This window comes from Zonotrichia albicollis, chromosome 1 (assembly GCF_047830755.1).
Source record: "Zonotrichia albicollis isolate bZonAlb1 chromosome 1, bZonAlb1.hap1, whole genome shotgun sequence".
Lineage (NCBI taxonomy): Eukaryota > Metazoa > Chordata > Aves > Passeriformes > Passerellidae > Zonotrichia > Zonotrichia albicollis.
Genome location: NC_133819.1, coordinates 120,552,814 through 120,568,846, shown reverse-complemented (window position 1 = coordinate 120,568,846; position 16,033 = coordinate 120,552,814). Strand labels below are relative to the sequence as shown.

General features: G+C 38.2%; 1 protein-coding gene across 2 annotated transcripts in view; it reads left to right on the top strand.

The window, feature by feature from the left end:
* Positions 1–2,825, top strand: part of CPA6 (carboxypeptidase A6) — an 83,158-nt gene extending 80,333 nt beyond the window's left edge. The window contains exon 11 of one of the 2 annotated variants that reach the window (XM_074552004.1): positions 654–2,825. In XM_074552004.1, the coding sequence (XP_074408105.1) occupies positions 654–841 (188 nt within the window). In that variant the 3' untranslated portion in view covers positions 842–2,825. The remainder of the gene's footprint in view (positions 1–653) is intronic. The other variant, XM_074552011.1, reaches the window with a different exon arrangement.
* The last annotated feature ends 13,208 nt before the right edge of the window (positions 2,826–16,033 follow it).

Genomic DNA, 16,033 nt, shown 5'->3' with positions numbered 1-16,033 from the left:
ACAGATTACAGCATATGAGAGATTTATCGATATAAAAAAGTGTGTCTTGGATAATCAACATATGGAGACAACAAAAACATAAGCAGCACACTTCCTCAGGAAGGTTTTTTAATATTAGACATCACCTATGCAAATGCTCACATGCTGTGGAGAAATGGTGAGAAAGTAAGACAAATGAAAATTATTTTAAAAGCATTTTAAAGAGAAGATGGCAGATTACTTTACCAACTTTCCTCCTTCTCACTGCAAATGAATTACCTAAAAAACCCAATTTAAAGCTAGGAGCAGCTGAACTCTCCAGTCCAGCTGGGAGATCTTTGTGGAAAGAAAGCTGTGTTCAGATGGAGATGGGAACAGTTTGAGGCTTTGTTCTAGATATTCACTTTTATTAAAGTTTTGCTTGACATAAAACAGTTATAATAATTTTTTCCTGTGAAAATGAAGGGACTAATACATATTGTGCTGAGCACATTTCACCAGGTGCTGAGTGTTCATGCTATTCTCTGAAGGGTGTTCACGATCAGGGCAAGCAACAGCTGGAGTTGCAAGAATACTCAGAGTCCCAGAGACAAAATGCCACAAGAACCCTCTGGTGATTTCAGCATGATCTGCATTTAACATTTTTAATGCTTTCTCTGAATTTCCTCTTTCAGATGTGAGTTCTGGCAGCTCTATGGACTGGGCTTACAAAAATGGCATCCCATATGCATTTGCATTTGAGCTGCGTGACACTGGCCATTTTGGATTTTTGCTTCCTGAAATGCTGATCAAACCAACCTGCACAGAGACCATGCTTGCAGTTAAAAATATAACTCTTCACTTGCTGAAGAAATGTCATTGAGATGGATTTCTAGGAGCTGGAAGTAAACATTTTACTCCTAGTGTTGTTGCCTTTCAGTGTGTTCAGTTGCCATTCTAAGTTTGGCCACTTCAGAATTCCAGAAGCTAATGGGAAGGAAATGTGATATTGTTTCTGCCAAATTAACTTAGAGGAAAATGGAAAAAAAAATCATTCAATATCTGCTCTTTTAAAGTCCATAAAGCTGATATACTAACTTAGTTACCAGTTTGGTGCAGAACATTTTTGCTATAAAACCTTTATTCTGCAATTTCAGTGAGGCCAGTTCTAAAATAAAGTGCCACTGCCAGGCAGTTCCAGGCCTTACGCCCTTCCCTAATATGAAGACCTCTCAGGGGGTCTCTCGAACCAAGGGACAAAGTTTACATTCATGTAAATATACCCTGTGACCCAGCACAGGCCTGTATCTACAGCAATAAATGCCTTATAGTGGTAGCTGGCTGCACTGCAAGTGGCAGTGTGGCTTCCTTCTGCGTGTATATATACATACATACATACATATATGCACTTTTGTGATTTTTTGAATTCATATTATGCAATAATTTGAACCAAGGCTTCTTTTAACTGTTCAGAGAAATCTACTTTCAAATGTATATAATTGGTGTGGACTCAAAATCAACATACTGTCATTGAAAATGTAACTTTCCTAGTGATGTGTAAGAATTATAATGAAATACTATTGAGCTAGACAATGTTCTGCTTTATGGAGAGACAAAGCAACTTGCCATGACTTGGATCTCTGCTGCAGATAGTGACTGCCTATTTCCACCAGCCAAGGATTTAGCCTTAAACTGTAATTAACTGATGTTTTATTTATCAATATTCTTGCAGTGAGTTCTGTGGCTCTTTGGCTATGTGGCTCTTCTTCCTGGAAGCTGTATTGTTTTGCATGTTTTAAAGGAATTAATAAATTTTTAATGGATTCTTAAGTGACACAGAGGTGAAGGTAGAAGCCTTACAGATGAAATAAAGTGAATAAGCACCATGCTGAAAGAATAATGAAAGTACAGAGAAGATAACATTTTGAGGGATTTTTAGTAATACAATTTTTTTATCATATTATATCTGCAGAAGCATATATTTTACTTAATGATTTTTGAATTTAATCTTATGCCACTACATATTAATAAAAACATATTTGTTAATAAAATGGTCAAAGACTTTTGAAGTAGTCTTCATATTTTACTTAAGTGTTAAAACTTTAGTTCAAGTATGTAGCAATTTTACCTGTCTGTAAAACATTCCTGATGCTAAGGATGGGGAATTAAAGAAAAAACCCGAGTCCTCTCTAAATAAGCACTTGAACTTAGCAAATGGGCAATCTTTATAAATCTTTGAAGTACTGTATTTAATTAAACATATCATTGTTTTCAGGACTGCAAAAGGCAAACAGCGAACAAAGATGACAGAATTGCATTCTATTTGTCTAACATTTTGTTAATAAATGTGTTTATTTTACACAAGTTTCTGAAGGTTTGTTCACATTTGTTTAATTCAGTCTTGTTTGAGTAACGTAAGTTTCTATTCTGGTTTATTAAATGTCTTGGGGACAGAAGCCTTCAAAATAGTAATTTCCAATTGCTTATGTCCATAACCATTAAATATTTTGAACACAGCAATAACTGTCTTTTGCTATGCACATATTCCTGACCAATGACCTTAACAGCAGTATAAATGATTAGCACCAGTCATTATGTGTTGTTCTGAATTTAGGTGACAAGATTGAGCTTACTACAAAGATATAACAGACTGAAGAAGAGAATGAATGAGGGATGTCTAATTAGCATGAGGCAGGTTTACCTCTGAATTGCTACACTACAAGCCTGGAGCAGGAGCAGCCAGATTCTAATGTGATAGTTTGACTCCTGCTCACAGTCCAATAGCTCAACATGCGAAATATTTCAGCTTTGTCTTCATACCATTACAACTGCACTGGCAATGAAAAGCAATTGAACTCTTGAAACAAGGAAGGGAAACAAACAAATATCCTTTAGGTACCAAAAAGACCTAACATTTTAGACCTACTTGACCTTCTTGGACAGGAATATCTGTAAGTATTCTTAGATTTATCTAAGACGCTTTGACATTTAGAAGTACTTGATATCAAACTCTTTCTATGAATAAAGCTACACACTAGTATATGGATGGACTCTGCTTGAATACTATCTATGACATGCAACTGAGAACTCTGAGCTAAGACCTGTGCAGGGTAATTTAATGCCCCATAGCTGAATACAAGTGTAAACAGTCTCTGAGCCCTTTAATTTCAGGGTCATTGAAGCCAGTGGAAAGACAGTCACTAGGAAAGAACAAACTCTGTTTCCTGAATTAATAGTTTTGTTAAGATAATTTTTCATCAAAAGAGTGATTCTAAATGGAGTACTTTACCCTAAGGAAAAGACTAATGGCAACCAGCTATTTGGATAGGAAATCGTATAGCTTCTGTGACTTATAATGTTACCTGTCAGAAACAGCTCATCTTTATCTCTATAATTGCTTGGTTCTCTTCTCTTTGTACTTTTCAGCAATTTTTATTGACTACAGGACAACAGAATTGAAAGCTGGTTTTAAGAAAAGTGAATTTATTTTCTGATCATAGGTACAGTTTATCATTTAGCACAATAGAAAGTACATGAACAGCAAAACACTGTTTTAGTAACCCAGCAGGTCCATGCCTCTTCAGTCACCCTCCCCAAAAACAAGTATCACAAATGATTTATTACATTAAATCATCATTCATAAATTGATTTTTAAAAATGCCTTTAGAGATAAAAAAAAGTATTGAGCTTTGTTGCAAACCTTGAATAAAGACCACTGCAGATGGGTGAAGCTCCTTGTGTATTTTCCAGAAGTTGCTTCAGAAAGGTCAGTGTATTCAGTCACTTGTAACATATAAAGCCTATGGAAAACTGCAATTCCTTTCTGAAATACCTTTGCAATACCTTTTCTGAAATCTGAATGGAAGAGTCCAAATGACCTTGAATGTCAACATGCATTTATATGCAGAGCCAGTCTGCTTGTTTATAGGAAACAGCATTCTGCAGATTGAGCTGCCTACTCCAGGACTGCAAAAAATATCCATTGGTGGACAAGACTGTGTCTAATTCTTAAGGTTGGGAAGAAAGTTTTGTATTTCCTATGAAAAATAAGTTAATCTTCAACTGCTCCAGTTTATTTCTGTTAAACAATCCCTTCACTTTTTATATTTACAGTCATTTTAATGGCAATTAAAGAATAAGATACTTGGTAGCATGGGTAGGGTAATAAGTATTTTTGTAAGCACTTTGACCTTTCCGTTGGTTGTGCAAAACTACTACATCATTTCCATAGCTCACTGTTTTGTATCAGTCACATTCAGTGTCACACATGCATTAGTGTTTTTGAATGCTGTGCTTAAAAGCCACATATTACCATCTTCAAGCAGTTCTTCAGTGATGGTAAAACACCAGAATATCTCAGATGCAGAGAGATATAACTATTGCTCTGCTGTAGAAAACACAATGAGAACAGAAATTTAAAAAAATTACAGAAAGACTTTTTAAATATAAACACTGTGGCATTAGGTATGCTACCTGAAAACACTTTTTAAATGCTTGCAGCACAAAATAATTTGTAAATTTGTTGGAAATTTAAAAGTCTTCTGTCCAAAGAAAATGTAGATTATTTGCCATGTGCTTAATGTATGCCTGACTCTCATAATTATTCAGGATGAAAAAGAGCTGCCTTCTGAGTGACTGCATCGATAGATTTTCCAGTCCTGTCAGCAGCACCAACTGATGTTGTTGGTGGGTCTGTCTTGGACGAAGTGGAACAACTCCAGAGTGGTTTTCACTTTTCTTGGCTGAACGTGCCTGTCACCCTAAGCATGACGTGCCGGTTGAGCAGCTTGTCAGAAATTCAGCCTTAGGCTGCTCCTGGTGTCAAAAGGGCCTGCCTTAACAACAAGGTCTTCTGTTAACATCTGCAAGTTTGGGAACTAGCAGTGAGCTAACACGATTCTCCTTAGAAAATTATGTTTGGGGCAAGGACATTGAGAACAGGGAAATCTTTAGTCCCTGAATGCTTGTCCTTGCCTGACAGGCAGGAGCAGTCAGTCAGGCAGAAAGTCTCAGGTCTCTCCACTCTTAAGGTGGAGGCCCTTTCAAGCCCTCTTGTGAGAGACCACATCAAGCACAGCAGGGTTTGCCCTCGGATTCAGACATCAGGGAATGCACTCATAAATAATAGATTCAAACATTAATTACAAAAATCTGCCACTATCTCCAGCCATGCAGAAAGCATACTTTGCCTGTGACAAGGAAAATCCATCCCTTGCCATAAAAATGTGGGGTAATATATTCCATCAGTCCTGCCTGCTCAGAAAGTCCAGTCTTTAGCACTGCTTGGCCTTTTTGAAAAAGACATGTGGCAGAATAGCCATAACAATGAAATATTTTAAACTACCCCCAGGCCTGTGGGAGCATATATTTTATATAAAATAATATATAACAGCTTCTGAAATAAATATTGTGGTATGACTGGGAGCAGGTGTTTTAGTCTTTTTTGCTGACTATAATGTGCCAGGCTATTCCTCTGCATACCAGGATGGATCAATAATGGGAGGAGTGTCTCTTTTTTAACCAATTAATGAAACATTTTTCCCCAATTCTGAGCAGAACAGCAAATTAGGCCTGAAAATACATACAAAAGAGTCGGATAAAGTTGTATTTTAAAAACAGGAATTTCAATTTTCTTGAAAATAATGCAGCTGTTAAAATCACAGCCATAGTTTTCAGGTGGCTCATTGTTTTCAGCATGTCATAACTGAAAAAAAACATTTATAGCAGCCTCAAAAGCTGAGCAGAGATGACTGATCTACTCACTATTTAATTTCCCTTGTTTCATTTTGCTTTGTTTCTAGATTGAGAAAATCTGTTGATTGGGCTGAATTGATGGAGTACAGTCAAAAAGCTGAGTGTAAAGGATTTTTCTGTGCCTAATGAGCTAGAAATAGCTACTTAAAAAAAAAATGAAAAGTAGCTTTGTCTATTTTAAGTTCTTTACAGACTAATTGCTTTTCGTTGTTTGAATTAGATTATCACACTCACAGAGATGGTTTGGGAAGATCTATTGTTATTTTGTTGTGAGCCAGCCAGTTTTCTAAGAGTTAAAATAGTGACATGCCTAAGAGTGTTGTGGGAGAACAGAGTTGCTTTTTGGCCTTTATAGCACAGAATCTGTACCTGAGCCTTCTCTAACAGGACAAATTTGCTCTATCGTGCTACGTGCACCTCCATTTTTATCTCTCCATTAAAAAAAAACCATAAATACTGTCTGCTGGTGATGAGTTCAAGCTATAAAAGACCCTAACTTTTGGCACTAAATTTAAAACATAAACCTGTTAACATGTGTGAACTTCCCCACACACCTACGCAGAGCCATTCACACACAAACACTTTGTGTGGCTGCACAGTGTGTACTGTGTGATGGTTTATGTAATGGTATAGCTGCAACTCTTGGCAACCAGAGGGCTGCTGATGGCAGGTAGCATGTGTTCAGCATCTCTCCTCTGCCTGCTGGAAGCACACATTAGTTCAGCTCATGTGGCCTGTTCCCTAAAAGCCATTTCACACTATCTCACTGCTGCAACACAAGAAGTTCTGACTTCTGCAGTGTGTCTCTGTGGGTTACCTGCCTCAACTGCTGACAAACACACCATCTACAAGCTCCCCTCATGGCACACGCTGTGTGCTGCACCCCACAGAGCTCAGAGGTCAGCTTTTGCTATTATGAACATTAGGGCAGAGGCTGTCAGAGGGTGTTATGCCCCTACTCCAAATGTAGATTGCATCCCTGAACCAGAAAGCTTTTGTTACCTTGTGTGTAATGAAGAAGGTCCCATACCATTGCCCAGAGTGAACAAAGGGGTGCTGAGATTGTGCCTGGAAAGTCTGGAAGTGTTAAGGAGAACACTGGAGTGCCTACAGGCCCATACTAACTGCCCCCAGGATTTTTGAAACTGCTTCAGCCCATGAACAATTCTTCTATACATTAACCATTTTCAGGATTATATTTTTAAAATAGTAACTTGAGACCAAAAAACCCTTTATCTTACACACATACAAAATTTTCCTTTGAAGTTTTTGTAGTTATTTTAATGAGGTTTATTTTTTGAGAAATTAAGTCTCTTGAGAGAAGCTGAGGTAGAAATAATAAGAAGTTGCTGTCATGTGAAGGCTGTTTAGAGAGCCAATGGATGCAGCCCACTGCCTGTCAAATACACACTTCCCAACACCACAGATAATAAGTGCAACCTTCAGCAGAGGCCTCAGCAGAGACCTTGCTGCAAACATTTCTGAAGACCAGGATATTCCTCAGACAGCAGTTTTGATGCAGACTGGCTAATGAATGTTGGGAAGCTTTTCTACAACACTCTCCTCTGGAGCTGAGAGTAGGAACACCACATTTTCACAGCTGTCAGGACTGCACTTTTCAAAAAAACATTAGTCTGTGTCAGAGTTTTAACAGAGGAAGGAAGGTCCCCATTCATTTCACGCTCCTCTGCACAGCACCAGGGAAGGGCTCCTTTGCTGCTGTGCCTGGCTGCAGATCCACTGGCACCCAGCCCATCAGAAACAGGGTTGTTTGAAATTGATGGGATCTCTGTCTTGTTTTTCTTTTGCCTTTATGAAAATCATAAACAACCCATCGGTGCTAAAGCCTAAATATGCACAAGAATAACTCTCTCTCCTTTAGGAGTCTGTTGAAGGTCATACAAAAAGGTGCTTCCGTAAAATTCCTTTTTGGATTCAGCAATTTCCATTTTGTTGAAAACTAACAGTTTGTATGTACATGAGGGAAAAAATAATCCCAAAAGGCAAAAGATTATTGGAAAGTTTTATTCAAAACCAAACCAAGTACAGTATGTATCATCTTCATGGCCTAATTCTGAATGCACAGAGGAAAGGTGGGACATTGGGAGTATGTTTTCTATTTTCATTTGGTATCAGGACTAAAAATAAGGGCAAAGGAAAGAAGTTTATAACACAGAATAGAGGAAAGGTCCAAATTAAGTAGCAAGACTATGCCCTAAGAGCAGCAGAAATTAACTGCTGTATAAAAAAGCATTTTTATTTTTAACCAGGAATAAAATCACTGAAGCAGCAATTCTTTGGAAAGATGAAATAAAATAATGTTGAATAATGCTGATACTTGAAAAATCCAGAGCTGCTGGGTCAGATGACACACTGGGAGAGTGAACAGCTATCAGTCACCAAACAAACAGGTGGAAGAACAAAACTTAGAAAAAATTTGGCAAACAAGCAAAGATTAATCATTTTAGATTGAATGACACTCTGTGAGGAGGATAAAAACAACTTCATCCTGAAAAAGTAAAGTAAACATACTGCCAGGATTATTTCTAAAAGTAGCAAGCACAGAAGAAGAGGGCACTAAAATGAAGAGAAATCACTTTGTTCATCTGATGGTGTCAAAGGCCATAATGAAGCTTCTTTTACCTATAAAATTACCTGCCTTTTGAGTACACCTATGAGGACAGTGTTGATTAATATTCAGCGATCTTGTGACATATTAATTTTGGGTGTCTGTGGATATTAGAAAGAGGTAAAAGGTATCTCTCTAGTATTGCTTACTACCTTACTTGGCAATACCAGTGTTTCCCCCTCCATGCAAGTTTGCACTTTACCTCTCCAGCTGTACATGTGGATAAAGCCTAACACAGCCAAGCCAGGCTGGAAGCTGCCGTGTGAAGCAGCAGAGCAGTGGATTCCATACAGAAGCAGCAGAAGTTGTCTGCATTATATTCAAGGGGCATTTCCACAAGAGAACATGCATAAGTATTAAAAGAATCATGGAGCTCCTATAGGGCACTAGAAACTGAAAGAGGGTTAAATTAGCTTCCTCTATGGAAAGTCTTGCTTGCAATAGAATTCATGAAAATATTGATCCCACTGCAAAGTAGAAGGGCATTTCTTCTTCCATTTTTCTTTAAACACCCATAATGCCATGCAGCAATGATTATTCTCAATTCTCCTGCATTTCAATGCACTTTCATAAGTAAACAGTTTTTCAAGAACAGATTGATACCACAGCTGAATAGGATAAAATTGCAACACAACCAATATACAGTATGAAACTAAAGACATAATAAATTCCAAGCAAAAAGCAGCATTGCAACCCAGGAGATGAGATTTACACAGGACTATTTCTAAGGAAGCCTTTCTTAGGCTTCCCCAAATCTCAACAATGTGTATCTATTTAAATCACACTTCATGCTAAGATTCACTGGAGTACAGAAGTCAAGGCTGCAAGGAATGTGAAAACTATTGGATATGTATCATTTTACTTGCCATTCAGTGTGGGAAATTATTTTAACACAGCCAGGGTCAGTCCATTTGCCTAATATATATTTATTTTAAAAAGGAACTATCAATAAATAATCCTTAAATTCTGCAAATTTGTTATACAAAAGATTATAACATATCAGGGCTCACACACTTAAATCATGAACTTTCACTGTACTTCACATTAGGTGTTCCCTGACAATTACATACACCACCATAAAAAAGATCCAAACCTTTAACAGCACAGTCAGTACAGTTCAGTATATTGACAAAAAACTGGCAATAATCCTACAGCCAAAAGCTTTACTTCAGATTTCTGAGATATCCTAATAAATCTACCCATTCTTAATATGTTGGATAAAAAAAACAGGCACCCTTGTACCTTCTGCTGGGGCATGGTAATGCAGGGTACTAAAGAACAAAGAGGTGTTAGAGTTATAGCTTACCAATGCTGCCTTTCACTTTCTGTTTTTCTCTATTCATTCTCTGGGGTGGCAGGCCTCAACTTTCACCTGTCTGGGAAAAAAATTTCATGGTCTTTCTGCTCTGAAGGTGGGATTTAACTCATCTGACTTTTGTGTCAAAGCTATTTATCTAAACTAAATTGACTTGGTTCCCTCTAGTTGGTAGAGAAAAAGAAAGGATGTAGTGGATGACAGGCCACATCTACCTTAGACTTGGTGCCATCAGTACCGCCTGAGTTACTCATTAGATGTCAGTCTTTTTGCATAGCCAGAGTCAGCCTATGAGTCTTAAAAATAAATGTTATTTACTTCAGCTCTAAATATTTGTCTAACAAAAAATAATGTCCACATAATCAGCAAACTGTCTATCTGTATTTCTGTTGCACAACTTTAACTCAGGCAGGCCTAATTTCTTCAGCCACCACAAGTGAAGCCTGGCATCTTTCACGTGCTGTGGACCATGGACTCTCTCCTTTTCTGTCTCTCATGTCCCTTTTAATCCCGCCTGCTATTTTTGTTACTCTACATTCACATTTCATTTCTTCCTTTTATTTTGCTGGAGAGAGAGCCAAAAATGTAAGAGCCTCCATAAATAACAATTAGCCACCTAACACTAATCAAATGAGTTAGCTGCTTGGTGAATTCTTCTTATTTTTTTCCTGGACAGACTTTTTAGAAGTCAAACAAACCCTACTATACAGAATACAGAAAATACCAAAGACACATAGTATACAAGTACATGAATAATCAAGCAATGCAGAGTATTCAGATTCTGTCATGGGGCAGTTCCAAACCTGTCACTGAAAACAGAAATTTCCAGGGTTGTTAAGACCTTGTGGATTTTACCCCAGCAGCTCCAGCAGCTGCCTGGCTGTCAGCTGCCTGCTGAATCCATAGTAAATGCCCCTGTAAACAGTCAGTCTCCTCTGCTAATTCTCTCTTTTCCTTGTTTATGATATTTAAAGGATACTGAATTTAAAGTGAAAATGTTATTTTAATTTTGTAAGAATGTATAAGAACTCCACGTTTGATGCAAATTATTAGTAATGGAGACTAGTAAACAAATATTCAAAGTAAGCTATAACCTCTTAAGCTTCCCACTGCAAAACCAATCTTTTTCTTGTAAAATTCAATACCTTCATTAGAAAGAAAACTCATTCCGATATTTTTTCTGAGCAAGTAAAATAAAATGCAGTCACAGGTTGATGGTAAAACAGATTTGCATGTATGAAATAAATACTTTGTAGTAAAAGGTGTAGTAAAAGCAGCCTCAGAATTTATGCACAGAACTAGTGACTACAGATTTTTGTCTTGTGATTTTTTTTAATTAATGTTTTGCAATAAAATTTATTGTTTGCATATGCACCAGACTGGTTTAACACTATATTTCACAGAGTGACCACATTTATCAAATGTGCTCAAATTTGCAAAGCTTGCCTATAAAACATAGCTGTTATCTCTTGGATTTTTAAACCAGAGCACAGACAGCTTCCATAGAGGGCTCACACCTATTTCAAAGGACACAGCCTCATTCTTATACAGTACACCGTGAATTTAAAGCAAATTTGCATTTTAGTCTTTTACCTTTGATACAGCACCACAGTAAAAAGTGAAAACAGGAAGTTAAACCTCCACAAACTCAGGGAAAATTCTGATGGGGTCTCATTTATGTGACATGAGTACCTCAATTTGCTATTATAAAGTAATGCATGATTGTGTACCCTCCTTTAAATATTTCTCCATGAACTATTATGCCTTAGGATTAAGGCAGCTATCTTGAAGGTACCATACATACTGCTGCACCAAAAAACCCAGAAATTCCAGGTGCCCATGCTGAATCTTCTGGTTTCTATGTGTCCACACCAGGACTGACTTCATGAATGTGAGAGATCTCACTGCCAGCATGCCTCATTTTGAAAAACTGCACCATATTGCATCCTTCTTATATATGTTTTCAAGCCATTTGTGCACATTAATATCCTTGTTATTATATCCTTCTGCACAATAATACATTATTTCTCTTCTAGAATGGTGAGCAAAAGAGAAGCAATGTGCTGACAAGAGTTTAAACCAGGAAAAATTCAGGAAGCAGAAACTAATGAACAGAAGTGGCTTGTCAAGGGAGGATTTTAAGGATGACACCTGCAGTAATTCAGAGGCATGACCCTCATCCCATGCAGACCAATTCAAGCTCCATGCTATAACCTGCTATTAAATTAAGCAACTTTTATTGCTAAATGTATCTAATCCCAAAGCTAGCCAAGGAAGTAAGTTTGGTCCAGGTATGTATAAAACACCATAAGGACTATGAGTAGCATTGATTTGTTATTGTTATGATAATATGTATCTGTTACAAAGGCCCTATAAAACTATCTGCAGCATGTCTCACAAACTACGATAAATGAGATTTGTACCAGCCTAACAATGTTTGTTTCACTTTCTTAGCTACAAAAATTATAAACTGAATTTCAACAGTACCACTGGCTCAACAAAATTCTCTGATAGCCACTGTCCATACTTCTGTATGGAAAGACTTAGAATTATAAAACAAAGAAACAGCGCAGAATATAAACCTTCAAATACCAAAATTTAACACTCCAGATCTACCTGGATCAAAACCCAGACAGCAGCAGCTTTCAATGTCATGAAAAACCACCCATTGTACATACTGTGAAGCAGCCACTTTAGTTTTTCCTGATCCAGATTGCACATGGGCTGTGACATTTGACTTGAAGCTAGAAACATAATGGGAGCCTAATCAAAATTGTTGCAGGTGTTTCAAAATGTCTTGTAAAAATATTTGAGTATACGCCTAGCAAACAGTTAGCTAACTGACATATTAGAATGAATCACTGCAGTGTTTCTTTAATATCTTTCTTTTAGGCAAAAGTACCTATAACTTCCATTCAATTTTATCTTTCAAGCTATTCATATTAAAAATCTTTCATTCATGTCATGAAGACCACAATTGATAGAGTATATGCTCAAACATCAGTTGCTGCATTTTTGACAGGAAATGACCCACTGCAGTTGCTGGAGGAAACAATCAGGCAGATTCAAAACTCATTTCGTGGCATTTAAAAGTGGCTGTTGCTTCAGTCTCATTGTTTTGCACCTTAATTCACATAACTTTTATGACCTCTTTATCTAAGTGTTTCAACACAGATATTAAAATACTTGGAAACCACCCTTGTTATTCATTTGACTTACCCTGCCTAGAGATTTAAGGGATATTTTTCTCCAGCTGAATTCCATTCAACTTTTCTCAGCTGATTTCCATTTTCAACTGTTTTTTTCAACTTCCATTTCAACTTTTCTTTACTAACAGCTCATTGAAAGACATCTGCATAAACCTTTGAAAACACTCAAGTTTTAAAGTGCTACAGTGAAAATTCACCTCAGATCAAGGGGAAAAGAGGCATCCAGCATATAAAAATTAGATTCAGACTAATACTTCATGCACTCTATATCTAGGCTATTTAATTACTAATCTGTAGGAAAACTCAGCATGCTTTACACTGATCATGTCACAACAGTCACAAAGACCTTCAAGAGACTGAAGCTAGGATATAAAGGTGGAACAGTTATCATTTTCAGTAAATTTGTCACTTTTCTCATTTGTCAGATTATTCCCGATTCTTCAACTGACACTGAAGATTAGGAATGTGGGACAAGCTATATACTATAATAGTCCTTCCTATTACAGGTGTTTGAGGTGGTAACTAATTAACCAGGCTCACCCACAGAGTAATCCAGGAAATCCATAATGGTAGTGACAACATCTCCCAAGAAAAAGGGCAATCCTGTTGTGGCTTCCTCCTCTTCAATAGTATCTCCTTAGACTCCAATAATAGTTCCTTAGCAATTTTATCTTCTGGAGTTGGCTGGGAGATGCAATAAATCAGAGGATCTTATTGCTAGATTCTCCATACATTCTCCAAATGTCTTCTTTTGCAGTGCAAAAGTTCTCAGGAAATTGCCAGAGCTTTATATTCTTGCCATTTAGAGACAGAAATATTTGCCATCATGAAGGCAAATATACTGGCTTGAACTTACTTTTGCACAGTCTCACATACAACAATAACTGTACAGTAGCTTCATAGTTCGGGGTGAATTTGGGCTATTCATGACTATGTTCCCCAAAAAGCACCCTCTTAAACAGTGTCCCAGAAAATCACCAGTTAGGGCTGGTACAAACATAATCAGGCTCTTAAGTTAGAAAAACTACTGAAGAAACTTTTTTAAAACTCTGAATGACCTTTTTTGTGACTGTATTTCCTTCTGTCGGTAAGATGGATACTTACACTCCTTCATTCACAGTATTAAGGAACGGAATGCTGAGGTGCCATGGAAGCTGGGAACTGAACTATTCATCTGTTATCAGGAGCAACATGCAGAACAACAAGTTGAAAACTCCTATAGGTAGGCTAGAAGAAAAGGTATTCCTGCAGAAAAAGAACTAGAAAAAGGAATCAATCATACTCCATCAAACACACTGGTGTAACTTCCAGTACCTAAATTCAAGCTACAGCCAGGGGCCTTTGATATCTTCTCACAGTTTTCAGCCACAATTCAAAACTTTATTTCATCAACCACAAGTGGTGAAATTTTTTTCTTCATTGCTCTCCAACATGTTTTTCTAGGAGTATTTCTTTTCCTACATGTTTTGCTAGGAGTATGTTTCGTCACTGAGCTGTAGTATCAGGAATGTATTTCAATACAGCAAGAGTCTGTACTTTTTAGCTTTAAGGTATGAATTTGTCACCTTGAAAGAGCCTCCTCACAGTGATGGATGTTTATTTCCTTACTGGTCACTCCAGGATGTTATATGCTTTTCTACAAATATTTGGAAAAAACTACCTACTGGTGCATATTCCCTCTGCTAACAAACATTTGTTTTTTTTCTCATTCAGTGCAAGACCGGATATACTGCAACCTGTTAGAATACTCACTCAATGAACAAACTGACCTCTTCAGTTCCAGAATTTATGCAAAGAAAGCCCAAAACAGCATAAAAACTCTTAAAACATTGAAGTACATTTATGGTGAGTGTACCTCTTGCAGTTTGGTTGACAGACTGTGATCCTTTGCATAACAGATACACTGAACATTCTGGATTATGCTTCACCTAACTTTAAAAGGGTGGCAGCCCTATGAGTGCATAAAGGGACTGAAAGGAATGCTTGGTTTGTACCTCAGTATTACACAACCAAGCACCACCAGCAGACCTGTTAAATCTTATGCACTCAGTAAAAATCTTGGACAGTTCTCCACCAAGGTCCCTGCAGTTGAGAACATAATCACAGCTTCTCTCCTGTTCCAGGTTCCCATCTGTCAGATCCATCTGGACTCTGATCCATTACGCACTGATTACCTGCATCTGGTACATGAAAACAGGATGGGAACAGATGCAAAGTCCTATGCAGAAGCTAAAGAAGGTGACAAGTGAGCCACCACAATTAAAGGTTCAATTGCAGGGGCAGGAATGCACTAGTCCTGTCTATGGACCTACCCATTCTACATATGGGGCTACACACAGAGAGTAACATCCTATATATGGGATTACATACAGAGTGAGGGCTCTCTTGCACTATAGAAACAATCAAGAAAACTTATATTAAAAGTAGTAGTTTAAACCATACTTTAAGCTGGCATACACTGATACTGTTGCAATTAAAAAGCAAAAAAACCACTGTGGTGGTTTGACCAGGAAGGAGTGGGAATTCTGGGAAGCTGTGGTCAAACCAATGAAGGTTTTGGGTTTGAGACTGGCACCTGGTGTAGCCAGTGGGGTTTGGACACACCTCCGAGAATACACAGGGGGTTAAAAAGCAGGGCACTGCCCTTGGCACTCTCTCTTGGGACATCGCGGCGAAGAGGTCAGATCTCTTCCCCCGTCCAGTCGCTGCTGCTGGGCGGGGGAGGGGCAGCCATGCGGTAGGCCCGGGGCCTGGACAGAGATGGGGGTGAGAAAGCTCTCAAGGATGGAAGGGTGGCGGAGCCCCAAGAGACATCGGGCAGCCATTCCCCCCCCCAGGAGGGAGAGAGAGGAGAGCTGGCGTCTGAATGTGATAGCAGCCAGCCCGGAAGGAGAAAGGGGAGGGAAGAGTGCAGCCCGGCCGGCCGCAGCAGCAGCACGTGTGGGAGTATCATCGTTCTGAGATAGACAGAGACTGAAAACTTTTAACCCTTTCTTTCATGATTGGGGCCTTGCAAAAATGCTAATCCTCCTCGAAGCTGAATAAGAAGGGAGATAAGAGATGAGATGAGACAAGGACCTGGCCCGAAGAACGTGGAGATGATTGAATGGGGAGAGATGATTTGGAGTGGCCTTTTGGCTGGCCTTTTCTTGTGGCCATGGACTCAGT